Genomic DNA, 15,966 nt, shown 5'->3' on the forward strand with positions numbered 1-15,966 from the left:
AATAAAAGACGGACTGACTATAAACGGTCTGGTCTGAAAAATTATGACACGTGAATAAAGCGGGTTTAAACGATCCAACCCATTTAACCCACGGGTTTAACGGAACGGGTTTAAATGGGCCAGGTTAGCCCGTTTGACAGCCCTACGTGTAGTAATTGATAACTGAATTTTTTTTATACATATAATATGATGATTTTTTGTTTGGTCCTTTTTGTTGAAGAAGTAGGATGCTTCTAGAACATATAAAAAGCCTTGGAAGCTACTATTAATTCCCTTAATTTTTTTTTTTTTAAATTACAAAGTGGTTGAGTGTCATAGAGGCTACATTTGAAGAGATTAGTGTATGTAAAGAGTTGCAAATTCACAAACAAATTATGAAGATCAAGATTCAATCATTATGTAAATTTTTAAAGACAAGGGCTAATCATATACTTTGTACATCAAAAAATGTCTAAAATGGTGAACAAGAAACCCACCAATCACCATAGCCATATGATTTACTAAGCTATAAGCTAAGCTTCAAAAGACTTTATATTATTGTTATTATTATTCTACATGTATATCTTTCCTATAGTTTCAATTGAAAGTGAAAAATATCAAGTGTTAGAAGCCTAAGACCCTTGAATCCATATCCAACAAAGGTTTCAAAGAACTAGGGGAAAATTTTCTTGCAAAAAGAACACAAACTGTGGAGTTTCTTTCATTGTATTTGCATTGGTGACGACTGCGAACTCTATCGATGAACTCTTCTCTGATGTCTGATTTTCCAAAACTAGCCGGGTGCGCGCCACCCCGGGACCAGTCCACCCAGGTTAAGCTCCGATTAGCCAATGCATTCCCTGCTTCAATGCTCAGCATGGTTGGAAAATAATGCTCATCAACATAACAAGCTGGTCTACAATACTTTTCAAAAATCGGATAATATCTCGTGTCTTCTACAATTCTGGTGGCAATCTTTCGATTCACTTCAAACCATTGAGAGCCTTTACGCCACTGTGTTATGTTCACAAGAGGGGCCATTTCATTATGGTAGCGTCCCCTTCCATAAGGTCCAGGATCATCAAACACACTCATGAAGCTATGCTTGGATTCCATCATGTAATTGTAGACGAAACTGAAATTGTAGAGAGGAATGCATGATTCGGATAGAAGAATAAACCGCTCATTGTAGATGTCGAGCAATGCATTGGCGAGTAGTCTTCTTTCGGCGTCACACATGCTCATCCTTCCCCACTCAGCAACCTGCAGGAGAAAAGAGAAATTCATGTATTTTCAATATTCGAACGAGTTTAAGCACAAAAGCGACACAGGAATAACCTCAACTCTGAAATGCAGCCAAGTCTCCAGTTTATAAGGCATAATCATTTCTTTTGTAAGGGTGTGTTTGGCCGGAGGTTAAAAGAGGGCGAAAACTTTTCATGGATGACTCAAATGTGTAAAACAACTAAAATTACACATAAAGCTCGTCCATGAAAATTTCAATCCGATTTTTACCTCCTGGCCAAACATACTCTAAGAATGATCCTTATAATATGGCTGAGCACAAATTATGTAAATTCACACAACCTTAATCTATGGTTAAAAACCTTAGGAAAACTGATTGATGCAACCACCTCTTACTTCCTAAAGAGAGCACAGATCATGATTACCAATTTGCTAAACTAATCCATAGTTCGTAGTCTTAGATTCAGGGGAACATTTATCCATAATATGATCAAATACAGAAACCCTTCAACCTTGTTGGAGAGACAAAGAACCAACCTCATACTTTTGACTAAAGGTTTGCGTCGTTTAGACGGCTGATATATAATGGTATTAGAATTTTTATAGCTTTCGATTGGAGTACGATCATAAACTAGATTTTAGCATATGATCAAGTAAGCTTAGATAATGTCCATGCTTCGAGCCCAAAGTACTACAGAACCAATCTTTTTCTTATTATCTTATACATAGCAACTTAAACTCTAAAACCATTTGTCTTTAAAAACTCCTCATTAAGAATATGCATCAGAAGAATCTAACACATGTCTATCTTAATCATGGCAACAGAGAATAAGTAATTGCAGATTACGGCCGCACCTCCCCTCGAACTCATCTTCAAGACTAATCACTAACACACACTCTGAATCGTCACCGTTGTGTGCAAAGGCTACCTAAAATAATTTTGAAGAAGAAAAAAATTGCTGCATTTTCATCAAGAAACTGCTGATTTTTGTTACTCAGCTCTGTTGCACCTAAATCTACAACATAGCGAAAACGAAAAGCAAAACAGTACTAACACCAGAAGCCAGGATTATGAAAACACTAAATTCTCTTCAAGCATGTAATTGATGAACAAACAATCTAAACAACCAAACTGGTATCAATTAAGGATTAAGGGATAAATTAAGTAACCACAATGAAATTTAAATCAACAAACTATGTGTACCATAAGAGGATCAATATCAGCATACCTTGCTAGGGATTTGCCTGTTATAAAAAACAGAAGAACGACTGAACTGAGGCTGAAACGATGGCAGCGAATGGACATATATCGAATAAAGCCTCTCATTTCCTTTGAAAAACCTCTCCCAAAGGGGTGCTAATGGCAATGGTCCCTTGGTAAGGAACATGAATGCAACCTTAGGAACTCTTTTAAAAGGGTAATCCTTGATCCTAGGACCAAATGAAGCTCTCCAAAGCAATTCTTTGTCGCTCATATTGTGGATTGGATTTGAATTAGGCCGAATCCAATCTTCCAAGTCTAACAACCTATCCTGTTCCCCACGACATGGCTGAAAACTAGATTTCATCACTGTTGTTGTGACAACACTCTCAATCCCAAAATGCTTGAGTGTGTATATGCTAATAACTGAGAAAACAGCACAGATTGTAACAAACAAAATAAGCACCCTCAACAACGTTATAGGTAACCCTTTTACTTGGTTTGTTGTTCTCTCTTTCCCTTCTTCAAGAACCATAGCCCTAGATTCCATCTTTCCCAAAAGGCAAAACAAAACCACTAAGAATCTAATATTTCAATTACAAAACTCTTCTTCTCTTGTAAGGAAGTCAACTCTGAACACAGCATCATCACTGAATATAAATAAAGGCATCAAAATGAAGGGGAGAAAAAAAAAAAATCTATGATATGGTTGTTATTTTCAAAGCTTGAATTGAAAGGTTATGGCACAACAATAATCACCATGAGCTATAATAAAACCGCTATAGATCTATCTAATAGGGAGTACCAATACCATAGACTGCGCCAAAAATCAAGCCTTGAACATGTGATGTTGTGAAGAGTGAAGATCATCAATATGGGCACATGGGTAGTTATAAAAACATGAACTTTATCAATGATTGAAGCCAAAATTAGGGATTTTTACTATTTTATTACTAATTGTATAATTGGGATCAAACAGAATTAAGGGGTTATGCAGAAAACTGGAAACTGAAATTAAAAAGGACTTTGAAATAAGAAGAAGTAGTAGTGGCGCGAGTAACTAACAATGATGTAAAGCAATCTATGCATGGGGTTTTGGAGAGATATCTATGATGAATGCATTTGTGTTTGGTATGCACACAAACAGAGTCAAAGGTTGTTGGGTATGAAGCATGAAGAGGAGTGTGTTATTTTGGAGTTTGGCACAAATGAATGAAATGTGTCACGTTGTTATTTGTCAAACCCAAATGGCCAACCTTTATTAAAGTAAGACACTGTACTTTTCACATTCCATTTTTCATCTTAGATGGCTGCCGTATAATGTGGGATTCTTAAAGCATGAAAATTCCTAGAAATTTTAAATGCTTATATTTATTGAATTAAATCCCTTTGAATGTGAATTAATTCTAGAAGGATCCTATTTATTTATTGGCCAATTCTATGGTGCCTATTACTTGGTGCCTAAATTTTGCCTAACTTTCTTTTTGTAGTAAGTTTTGAATTTTTAAAAATTATTTATTTTTATATCTTTTAAATTAAATATTAATTTATAACTCTTTTTAGTAAATAGGTACCACCTTTTAGGCACCATAGCATTCACCTTATTTATTTATTTGTAGTCTCTAATTTTGTGTGTAGTTTGGACTCTATCAAGAGTTTATTTATCAACACAGTCCATAAACCCATTTGAACGGTCTAAAAAAAATGAGATAATAAAACAATATATATACTTCTTTTAATGCTAAAATTACTAATCATATTATTCTAGCTATACCTTTTAATTAGTTGTAATTTCACATATTGTTAGCATTTTGTCGCTGAATGATAATACTACATATGATAAAAATGTGTTAAGAAACGTACTCATTATTAAATAAGTTAGGAGATTAATTGAATTAGTGATTGATAGATTAGCCAGAACCAACAAAAATGTTAGCACTTAGCACGGGTAAGGGGAAACTTAATTTGTCCAAAGTGAGTCTTCAAGTAATATCACAAGTCATAACTCTATGAATCAAATTAGTTTTCATAAAAAGTGAAATGCTTAATGGCTTAATGCAAAATACACCAACTTTTCCTTATTTAAGTGTGAATAGTGTTCTTTAATTTACCAAGGAAAAGACAAACATGCTTGACTGCAGAAGCTGCCGTGGCCCATGTCTATATCAATTCTTCTTTCCCCCAGTTTGGAGTGGGCTGTGGGGACGCTATAAAACACAAGGGTTTGGCTCACGAAATTATTACGAAAAATATAGAATTTAATTTTTTTAATGCATTTATTATATATATATTTGGTGAAAAAAATGGATAATATATTTAATATAATACTGTATAACTTAAAATATATGTTAGCAAAACTCTAACACTTTGTTTGGAACAGCAGATTTTGGAAGGAAGGAAAATGAAAGGGGAGAAAATGGATAGAAAAGCCCATTTTTCTTTGTTTGGTTTAGAGTGGAAAATGGATGGAAAACAAAAAAGTAAGTGTAGGGCCCATATAAAATTTTTCATCTCATTCCTGTGATGAAAATTGCAAAGGGATGAAAAACAATGTTAAATTTCATATTTGCCCTTTCAATAACAAAAAATAAAATTCTTAACTCACTTTAATTTTTTCTTTTAAATGGTGTTTTATTATATATATTTGTTTGAAAAATAAATATACAACCTTTTGTTTATAATATTTAAAATTTTGAAAAATAATTTGAAAGATTTTTTTATTAAAAAAATAATTTAAATACATTAATAAATTATAATTTATATATAATATATATAAGGATAATAAAGTAATTTTATTCTATTATAATTTTCTCTCTTCTTTTCTTTCTATCTATTTTCTCTACATCAAAACAACATACAAAAAAATCCATTTTTCCTTTCATTTTCTTTTCTTTCATTTTCTTTCCTCCCATTTTCTTTCCTCTTATTTTCCATCAAACATCCAAACAAAGCATAAAATCAAATCGATTTTGGTATTTTACTAATCATTTTTTTAATTAAAAAAACAAGAGATGTATTATTCACAAATAATAGTAGTTTGACCTAAAACTATAAAATGTTGTGAAATAAATAAATAATAAAGAAGAAATAAATATAAAATAAAGAAGTATATATATATATATATAACTCTAATATTGATATTTACCAATATGAATCAATATAATAGAGATAATTTATATAGAATTTTTAGTAAGCTCAAGTGTTTTGAATTTTTGTGATAAGCACAATAAATAATTTATAAATATAACCTAAATGGGATTTAATAATAATTATTAAACTTTTACTTTTACCACAAATATTTTTAAAATTCATTTAAGTAATCCTAAGTTTATTACCTTCACTGAGTGACTAAACCCACTAACACACTCTCTACTCTCTTTCTCTTTCCTTTTCACAGAACCCACTACCATCAACAATCCCTACCCACTGCCATCAGCCTCTCTTTCTCTTCCCTTTTCACATAACCCACGTCTACTGCCAATTTATTTGAGAATTCCCTTTTGAGTTTCAGAGTGTCATCGTTCTTTCTGCTTTCATCGTGCATCGTGTCTTTCTGTCGTCCTCACTCCTCAGTGCCGTCTCCCATTCATCGCTACACTTCAAGAGTTTCAATGGAGCCTCAGCCTCAGGTACGAACCTGTTTCATTTAGCTCATTTTTTTATCCCTTTATGTTCTGCTGCATGAATCTGTTTCGTTAAAGTCATTCAATTATTTTTTTTATCTTATTTCATTCAATTAGTGGTTTTGTTCGATTTACTTGGTTGTTTAAAATTTCTGAGTTAGGGTTAAAAAATTTTGGTATTTGTTTTATGATTTTGATTTCAATTTCTGGGTTTATGTCTCTTTTCATGATATTTTATTTTTTATTTGCTATTGTTGTTTGATTTCTGATCATGATTTCAATTTCTGGGTTTATGTTTCTATTCAAATTTGGTATTTATTTTTCTGATTCTGATTTCAATTTCAGGGGTTATGCCTCTTGTATTAATTGTATAATGATGATCTGTACCATTGAGAATCTGCCTATCATGCATCGACAAGTTGTCTTGCTTAATCTTGGTGGCAGCCCAAACTGCAGCTCCACTTTTGAAAAGTTAATAACGCAAATGAGCATACATCTCCTCAGATTTCAAATTTTCGTTCCATATTGATGTAGCCAAATCTCAACACTACAGTGATTTTGAGGGCAATTAGAATGTTTAATCTGTTTTTCCTTTGTCACCATTGCTTACTCAGATATAGTCAAAAAGTAATGTAGAGAAGCAAAAGTGATCATCATTATAAAACCAGAGAACTATTACATTAGAAGTATTTCATTGTTGAAATGCTGAGGAAGGGTTAATGTTCACTCTAGTTCTTCTAAGTATACTCGTGATGTAAGATATTTTGATCCCAGGTTTTAATGAGAAATAAAATGACAACTGTAAGAGCTAATTTGCATCAATGTCTTGTATTTCTGAAGTCCTCGTTGGAGTAATTCTGAAAGGTAATGCTAATACGGCTATTAGATTAACATTGATTATGAAGATCCAATTCATTGCGGCATCTGCTGTTAATAATTTGAATAATATGCACTATGAAGCTCCTTAATCATAGGAATGAACCAGTTTTAGGCATTGATGATGCCAAAGTAAGTAAAAACCATACAGTGATAGTACAAAAGTGCGTACTAAACTTTTAATGGAAGCAGCTTGGTCAAATAAATAAATAAAACAAAGAAAGAAATAAATAAAGAAATATAGCAATACTTGTGACAGCAATTTGGTTGCAGGATTTAACACCAGTAACAAAACAAAGAGGTCTTAAGTGAATCTCTTAGGTCTAGAGATCCTCATTTCATATTTATTGTGAAACAACTACATGAAATAGGCAAAAAAACTAGTGTCAAATAACCTGAATTGCAACTAAATAATTTGAAGACTATTTTCAAATAACACAAACTAGTGTATACAAATAACAAATGATTTATGATTGGTTGAGTTCGCTGAGTTGAAACCAATGCTCACTAGCGTTGTCCATAATGGTCTTTCTCAATTTATTGGAGGGTCCCAAAACCAAGTCTATGGTAGTTGTGATTAGCACCTGATTTTCCATAATAATATGCACTTTTTTCTCAAAGAATGCAAAAACAATAATGGAGCACATTACTTGTGAGCCTTGCTCGTGTTTCTGTCTCAATCAATGTTCTGAAAATTGGTTCGAATCGGCCGATCGAATCGATTAAACCGTGAATCGATGAGAATTACGGTTCGATTAGATGTCAAAACCGTAAAAATTAAGAATTGGAGTTGAACCGCTAAACCGGCTGGTAATCGGTCAGTCGAACCGAACCGAAATCCGGCCGGTTTTTTTATTTTGCCCAAACAACGCAAAACGCAGCCGTTTAGCATTATGATACCTAACCAGTAACCCTCCCGACCCTTACCAATCCTAACTCACTCCAGGACTCCAACGGTGCAGCAGCAACAGCACACACTCTCTCCCTCGTCCCTTCCATCACCCTCGAGCTAGTCGTTCCTCTCAACGCTGGTGAGCTCAGTCCCTCCCTTTCGTTCAGCCGCCGGACTGATCTTGACGCCGTCGCAAGTTGGAGCTTCAAAGCTCAGTCGGTCCCTCACTCCTGCTCATGCAGCTAACGTCTCAGACTCTCAGCAGTGGAAACACAGTCGCCGGGCTCGCCTCCTGCCTCCATCGCGAAGCTCTCTTCCATCGTCGTCGGCGCCATCTCTGTTCCTCCGTCGCAAGCTCTGTTCCTGCCTCCGTCGCCAGCTCTGTTCTATGATTCGTTGCTTCTAGCTTCTAGGTATTTTTTTTAACAATAATTGTTGAATAATTATTGTTGAATAATCTATGAACTTGTTATGGGTTGAATAGTTGTTAATTAATTTGTGAATTACTAGGTTGAATAATTGTTCTTAATTAATCTGTGAACTTTGCTGTTTTTTCCCCTCCAACCCCCCTCTTTTATCTGTTGTATTTTATTTAATTTCTTGGTGAATATATGCATGAAAATGGTGACATGGAAAATCAAATCAGAATGATATTTTCTACTCTATGATCAGTAAATTATGAAACACAGAAACGGTTTGTATTGGTGGTGAAATTCTGGATATGTCGTTTCCTATAATCTTTTATGAGTTGTAGTGCATCATTGCAGTATTAACTTTGACTTCATCTAGTAAGAAAAGTCTGTTCTAAAAATCAACGAGCCATTGTTCTGGGGAACAATTGTTATGTTTTCACCATATGTGAAGGCATTCTGCATTAACCATTGTGTGTTGCTGCTGATAGTTCTTTGAATAATCAAAGTGGTTTTGATCACTAGGAGTGGAAATAATTTAACAGTAGTATGCTTCAAAGTTTCAGAATTTTTCTGGAATGCGTGTTTGTTTGGTTTATTTTAAAATATCATGTATTTGTGTAATCGTATTTATAAAACAAACATAACTAGGTTATATAATGTTAATTTTGCAAGTCCAGCCCTGCTTATATATCATGTTATCTGGATGGAAGTCGGATTTAGGGTCATAATCTTGATTTATCATGCATATATATTAAAAAGATAGATTTTTGTGCGATTGCTTTGCCCATGTTCTTGAACACACTTTATAATGAAGCTTCTTCTTCTATCTGTATGTAAAACTGACCATGCACTAATGGAGAGAAAGTTGGTTGAAATTCGACATGTAATGGTTGAAGAAATCATGAAGACTTGTTGAATAATATGCTCAACAAAAGTGTCAGTTACATATCTTACAGAAGTTACAATTTATGTACTCTAAAATTATAATGTGTACTCTCATGCAGAGGTTACAATTGGTGAGAAGTATATGTAGTTATATTTAGTTATTAGAAGAAAATAACTTCTATTAGGGTTCTATTGTAATTTTTTTAATTATTATAAAACGGTTTTTTCAGTCAACTACGGTCGAACCGGTTGACTAAAGGTTTGACGGTATTAGAATTTTTATAGCTTCGATTAGAGTACAATCTTTGCTACCTTCATTCTTTATAATAAACTAGATTTTAGCATAAGATCAAGTAAGCCTAGATATTGTCCATGTTTCGAGCCCAAAGTACTACAGAACCAATCTTGTTCTTATTATCTTATATATAGCAACTTAAACTCAAACCTTTTGTCCTTAAAAACTCCTCATTAAGAATATGCATCAGAAGAATCTAACACATGTCTATCTTAATCATGGCAACAAATATCTCTTATAAGAACTACGAAAGGAAACAGAGAATAAGTAATTGCAGATTACGGTCGCACCTCCCCTCGAACTCATCTTCAAGACTAATCATTAATACACACTCTGAATCGTCACCGTTGTGTGCAAAGGCTACCTAAAATAATTTTGAAGAAGAAAAAAATTGCTGCATTTTCATCAAGAAACTGCTGATTTTTGTTACTCAACTCTGTTGCACCTAAATCTACAACATAGCAAAAACGAAAAGCAAAACAGTACTAACACCAGAAGCCAGGATTACGAAAACACTAAATTCTCTTCAAGCATGTAATTGATGAACAAACAATCTAAACAACCAAACTGGTATCAATTAAGGATTAAGGGATAAATTAAGTAATCCACAAATGAAATTTAAATCAACAAACTATGTGTACCATAAGAGGATCAATCAATATCAGCATACCTTGCTAGGGATTTGCCTGTTATAAAAAACAGAAGAATGACTGAACTGAGGCTGAAACGATGGCAGCGAATGGACATATATCGAATAAAGCCTCTCATTTCCTTTGAAAAACCTCTCCCAAAGGGGTGCTAATGGCAATGGTCCCTTGGTAAGGAACATGAATGCAACCTTAGGAACCCTTTTAAAAGGGTAATCCTTGATCCTAGGACCAAATGAAGCTCTCCAAAGCAATTCTTTGTCGCTCATATTGTGGATTGGATTTGAATTAGGCCGAATCCAATCTTCCAAGGGTGTGTTTGGTAACCACGTTTGAAGAAGAAAAGCACGTTAGAGCTTCTTGAAAGTTTCACTTTTTTGTTTGGCTAAATTTTTTCTTTATAAAGGCAGAAGTGATTTTGTTCATAAAATCACGTTTACAAGAAGCAATAATTTCTAGCTTCTCCGTTGCACTAACGTGCTTTTAGCCAATACCTTCAATATTTATTTTTCTTTTACCAACTTTATCCTTTATACATGTTATTGCATTATTTATAGAATTCTTATTATTCTTCTCTATATGAGTTCTTTTTTTATTATTTATTATTTATATTTTTTATTAATTTTTTTATTTGACATTATATATTTTTATAGTTATAATTTTTGTGTGATATATTTATTATTATCTTTTTATAATAGAATTTATTGATCCCATTAAGTAAAATAAATTAAATAAAAAAATTAATCATAAATAATAATAATAGTTAAAAATTATAATGTACTAAAAAAGAGTACTAAGAGTATTAAAAATATACTATATAAAAAATATATAAGAAAAAGGTATAAAAAAAATTAAACATGTATAAAAAAATAATATTATAATTTAAAATCATGTCCTTTTAAGTAATTATTTATCTAAAAAAGAATGACTGAACTGAGGCTGAAACGATGGCAGCGAATGGACATATATCGAATAAAGCCTCTCATTTCCTTTGAAAAACCTCTCCTAAAGGGGTGCTAATGGCAATGGTCCCTTGGTAAGGAACATGAATGCAACCTTAGGAACCCTTTTAAAAGGGTAATCCTTGATCCTAGGACCAAATGAAGCATGAAGAGGAGTGTGTTCAAGTAATATCATAACTCTATGTCTCTATGAATCAAATTAGTTTTCATAATTAATGCAAAATACACCAACTTTTCCTTATTTAAGTGTGAATAGTGTTCTTTATTTTACCAAGGCAAAGACAAACATGCTTGACTGCAGAAGCTGTCGTGGCCCATGGCAACAATTCCATTATTGTTGCCTGCTGTCTATTAGATAGAATTTAATTTTTTTTTAATGTATTTATTATATATATTTCTGGTGAAAAAAATAGATAATATATTTAATATAATAATGTATAACTTAAAATATATGTTAGCAAAACTCTAAAATAAAATTGATTTTGGCATTTTACTAATCATTTTTTTAATTAAAAAAAAGAGATGTATTATTCACAACTAATAGTAGTTTGACCTAAAACTATAAAATATTGTGAAATAAATAAATAATAAAGAGGAAATAAATATAAAATAAAAAAAATATAGATATAACTCTAATATTGATATTCACCGATATGAATATCTCAATATAATAGAGATGATTTATATATATATATTGCAATGGATATAGAGACAAAAAAAAGAAAAGTATTTTTATATTTGTAGTGTATTTTCATTGCTTTATACTATATTCCTATTTATATATGTGTAATATTAACTTTTTTAAATTTTAAAAATCTTCCATTAAATGTTTATATCTCCCAAAAGTATTTGATTGGAGGGACAAGTCATTACTAAGTAGACATCCATATTGTAACCACACTCCCCATTGGATGTTTATTAGAAATATGTCTCATTAAAATTTTATTAGAGAAATACCCAATGAAAAAAAAATTTTTAGTGAAGGAGAAAGAGTACAATATCCTTTGTAATGAATACTGTTTCATTAAAAATCTGGTCTAAGAAAAATCCATTAGGAACAAAAACCTGACCAATAAAAAAAGAGTACAGCTTCCTCCTCTTGTCGACATTATTTAATATCTCAAAATCGGTGCATCCCAATCTGATGTACCAATATTTCAAATGAGGATTTTAGAAGTGATTTTATAAATAAATATGCTAGATTATCGCTTGAGCGGATCTGTTGGACATCAATTGTTCCTTGATTTTGAAGGTCATGAGTAAAGAAAAATTTGGGAGAAATATGTTTTGTTTTATCACCTTTAATGTATCCACCCTTAAGTTGAGCAATGCATGCTGTATTATCTTCAAACAAGACAGTTTGAGCTATTTTATGATTAATCAGTCCACATGATGACAGAATATATTGGATCAAACTCCTGAGCCAGAAACACTCGCGACTTGCTTTATTTATCGCTAATATTTCAGCATGATTAGAAGATATTGATGCTATCGTCTGTTTCATGGACCTCCATGATATAGATGTATTACCATATGTAAATAGGTATCCTATTTGAGATCTTCCTTTGTATGGATCATATAAGTATCCAGCATCTGTATAGCCAACTAATTGTGACTTGGATTTATATGGATAAAACAAATCCATTCAACTGTTCCATGAAGATATCGAAAAATTTGTTTGATTCCATTCTAATGTCTTTTGGTTGGAGAGAAACTATACCTTGCAAGTAAATTCACCACAAATGATATGTCTTCTGATGTATAGACTACGGTTGCAAAGACTTCACGTTTTGCAAGTGAGTCTAACTCAGCATTCATAACTTCTTCCCATTTTGGCCAATCATTCCTTTGTCGACATTCTTCGACTGTTCTTGACTCAAGATTCTTACTTTCATGTATGATATTTAATGCCACATTATATGCAAATATTTTATTAACAATTGTCTTATTTCGGTCTCATTTTTCTCATGTAAATACATAATTTATCGAGATCTCGTCATTTTTATAATTTTCAGGTACTTGAACGTTTTCTGGCGTTAAAACTATATCAAAATTTTGGACAACTGCAGGTAACTTTACTATATCTTTATCTTTTTTAACAAGAATAGTATTTATCTCTTTTCTTTTTTTAGGATTTTTGTTTTTGGAATCGACATGCCTACCACGTTTCTGATGTAAATTTTTTTCAATGGCCATTTGTTCGACTGGGACATCAATTCGAATTGGAGCATTTTCAGCTGATATATAGGATTTAGTTATCCTTTTCATATCAGAAAATGCATCAAATAATTCATTTACTATTTTTTGCAAATGTATAATCTTTTAAACTTCTAGTTCACATTACCCTAATCGAGGATCTAAATGCATCAAGGATGATGCATTCCAATTAAGTTCCTTTTCAGAAAACTTATTCTCTCCCCCTAATATTGAAAATTTTGATTCATCAAAATGACAATCCGCAAATCAGACTTTAAATACATCTTCAGTTTATATCTCAAGATACCTCATTATAGAGAGAGAATCATATCCAACATATATCCCTAATTTTCTTTGGAGTCCCATTTTGGTGTGAGAAGGTAGTGCAATGGGAACATATATTGCACACCCGAATATTCTTAAATGAGAAATATTTGGCTGGCCAAAAGCTAATTGCATAGGAGAGAACTGATGGTAACTGGTTAGCCTCAAATGAATAAGTGTTGCGTCATATAAAATAGCATGCCCCCAAGTCGAGGTTGGGAGATTTGTTCTCATAAGTAAGGGTCTAGCAATTAATTGGAGGCGTTTAATAAGTTATTCTGCGAACCCATTTTGTATGTAAATATGAGCTATTGGATGTTCAACGCTTATTCCATTAGTCATACCATACAGTAAGCATCAAAGGCTTGGGAAGTGAATTCACCAGCATTATCAAGACGAATTGCTTTGATTGGATTTTTTAGAAATTGTGCTTTTAATCAAATAATTTGAACAAGTAATCTCGCAAACGTCAGGTTGCGAGAAGACAATAAGCACACATGTGACCATCTCGAAGATGCGTCTAATAGGACCATAAAATATCTAAGATGGTGGATGAATAGGTCCATATATATCGCCTTGAATCTTTTTTAGGAATTCAGGGGATTCAAATCCAATCTTTACTGGTGATGGCCTTAAAATTAGCTTTTATTGAGAATATGCAGTACAACCAAATTCACTAGATTTAAAAATTTTGTGATTTTTTAGTGAATGTTCATAGGAGTTTTCAATAATTCTTCGCATCATGGTTATTCTCGGATGACCCAATCGATCATGCCAAATTATGAATTCATTTGAGCTAGTAAACTTCTGGTTTACAATGACATGTGATTCGATTGCACTAATTTTAATATAATATAACCAACATGAAAGTGAGAATAACTTTTCTAATATAACCTTTTTATTTGAATCATGAGTTGTGATACATAAGTACTCATGATTTTCCTCATTCATTGTTTCAATATGATATCTATTTCGGTGAATATCTTTAAAACTTAACAAGTTCCTTAGAGACTTAATAGACAATAGTGCATTATTTATTATGAATTTTGTTCTTCCGAGAAAAAAGATTATAGCTCTTTCGGAGCATTCTATCACATTGCTTGAGCCAATAATGGTATTAACACATTCTTCTTTTGGTACAAGATGAGTAAAATATATATTACTTTTGAGAATGGTATGCGAATTTGCACCATCCGCAAGGCAAACATCTTCACTATATGCTCTTGCCATTTTCTTCAAAGACAAATAATAATAATAATAAAGTGAGTAAAAGTATATGCGTAGTAAAATTATTTTCTTGATTGTTTTTCTAAGAAGTAATGTACATGTACTAAAAATTTTATTATTATTTTAGAATTTGACACATTTAATAATTTTAAAATTCATAAACATAAATATTTTATTAAACGTTATTTATATACATCACACTTGAAATTCAAATACATAGGGAATAAAACTTAAAAAAAAAAATTAATTATTTATTTACATAAGTACTGAACCCAAATATCAAACATTCATCATTAATCAAATGACTAATATTTTCTTTAGGATCCTCAAAGAAATCAGATACTTCATAATGAGTGGTGTAATTTTTAGCAGCATCATTCGAAACAAAATTCGTCTCCTTTCTTTTGTCGTCCTTTTTCAATGATGCTTGATAAAGATCAACTAGGTGCCTTGGGATACGACAAGTACGCGACCAATGGTTCTTTCCACCACAACGAAAATATTTATGTTCTGTTGATGAGTTTGAAAAACTTCAAATTATTGTGATGATCAAACATTGATAAAAATATTAATTAGAAATTATTAATTTGATTTAAAGCTTCAGATTATTTGATTAATAATTTCTGTTTTATGTGTAGTATTTTGATCAATGGGCATATGCAACAAAAGGCCCAATAAATTGGGAAAATATTCAGTATGTGGTACAAAAATATTCAAGTACTATGGCTGAATTATTTTTTGTGTTGATTGGGCTATGAAAACTGATACAAAGCCCAAGATATAATTGTCCTGGCCCAATATTATCATGGGTCCGAAATTGGAAGAAGAAAGAAAGCAATGGTGCATGCTTTCCACGGATACCTACTCCCCTCTTTAATAGAATTCAAATTTAATTGACTTGGTTTAAATGCATTGGTAACAGAAAAGAAAAAGATGAAATTGATTTGATAGCAATTAAGAGTTCACACATTACTATGCATAGGAGAATGAAAAGTTGAAATTTAACTCATTTTAATTTCTTTATTTACTTCAATTGAAAGCTTTTCTACCTTCTCTCTCTATGTTTCGGTCACTTCATCTGTCAGGAAAGAAGAAGATGCAAGCTATCAGAGGAAGAAGCAGAGAAGCTAGGAAGAAGCAAGCGGCTAAGGTGATGATGGCCCTTGCAAAAAGAAGATCTACAATATGGCGTGGCTAGGAT

The 15,966-nt window shown here is 32.2% G+C and overlaps 1 protein-coding gene and 2 long non-coding RNA genes across 3 annotated transcripts; 2 read left to right on the forward strand and 1 right to left on the reverse strand.

Annotated features, from left to right (window-relative positions):
• Positions 1 to 372: 372 nt before the first annotated feature.
• LOC112755983 (glycosyltransferase BC10) lies at positions 373 to 3,661 on the reverse strand. The gene is made up of 2 exons (XM_025804356.3): positions 2,454 to 3,661; positions 373 to 1,242 (listed from the first exon to the last, which is right to left on the reverse strand). The coding sequence occupies exons 1-2, from the start codon at positions 2,973 to 2,975 to the stop codon at positions 604 to 606; spliced, it is 1,161 nt and encodes a 386-aa protein (XP_025660141.1). The 5' UTR covers positions 2,976 to 3,661; the 3' UTR covers positions 373 to 603.
• A 2,106-nt stretch (positions 3,662 to 5,767) lies between these two features.
• LOC112755984 (uncharacterized) lies at positions 5,768 to 6,870 on the forward strand. Its single transcript, XR_003179111.3, has 2 exons — positions 5,768 to 6,054; positions 6,394 to 6,870. It is a non-coding gene; the product is annotated as an uncharacterized lncRNA (long non-coding RNA).
• Positions 6,871 to 7,879: 1,009 nt separating this feature from the next.
• On the forward strand, positions 7,880 to 9,372 carry LOC112755985 (uncharacterized). Its single transcript, XR_003179112.3, has 2 exons — positions 7,880 to 8,229; positions 9,089 to 9,372. It is a non-coding gene; the product is annotated as an uncharacterized lncRNA (long non-coding RNA).
• The last annotated feature ends 6,594 nt before the right edge of the window (positions 9,373 to 15,966 follow it).

The sequence above is a fragment of the Arachis hypogaea genome, chromosome 6, assembly GCF_003086295.3.
Source record: "Arachis hypogaea cultivar Tifrunner chromosome 6, arahy.Tifrunner.gnm2.J5K5, whole genome shotgun sequence".
Taxonomy (NCBI): domain Eukaryota; kingdom Viridiplantae; phylum Streptophyta; class Magnoliopsida; order Fabales; family Fabaceae; genus Arachis; species Arachis hypogaea.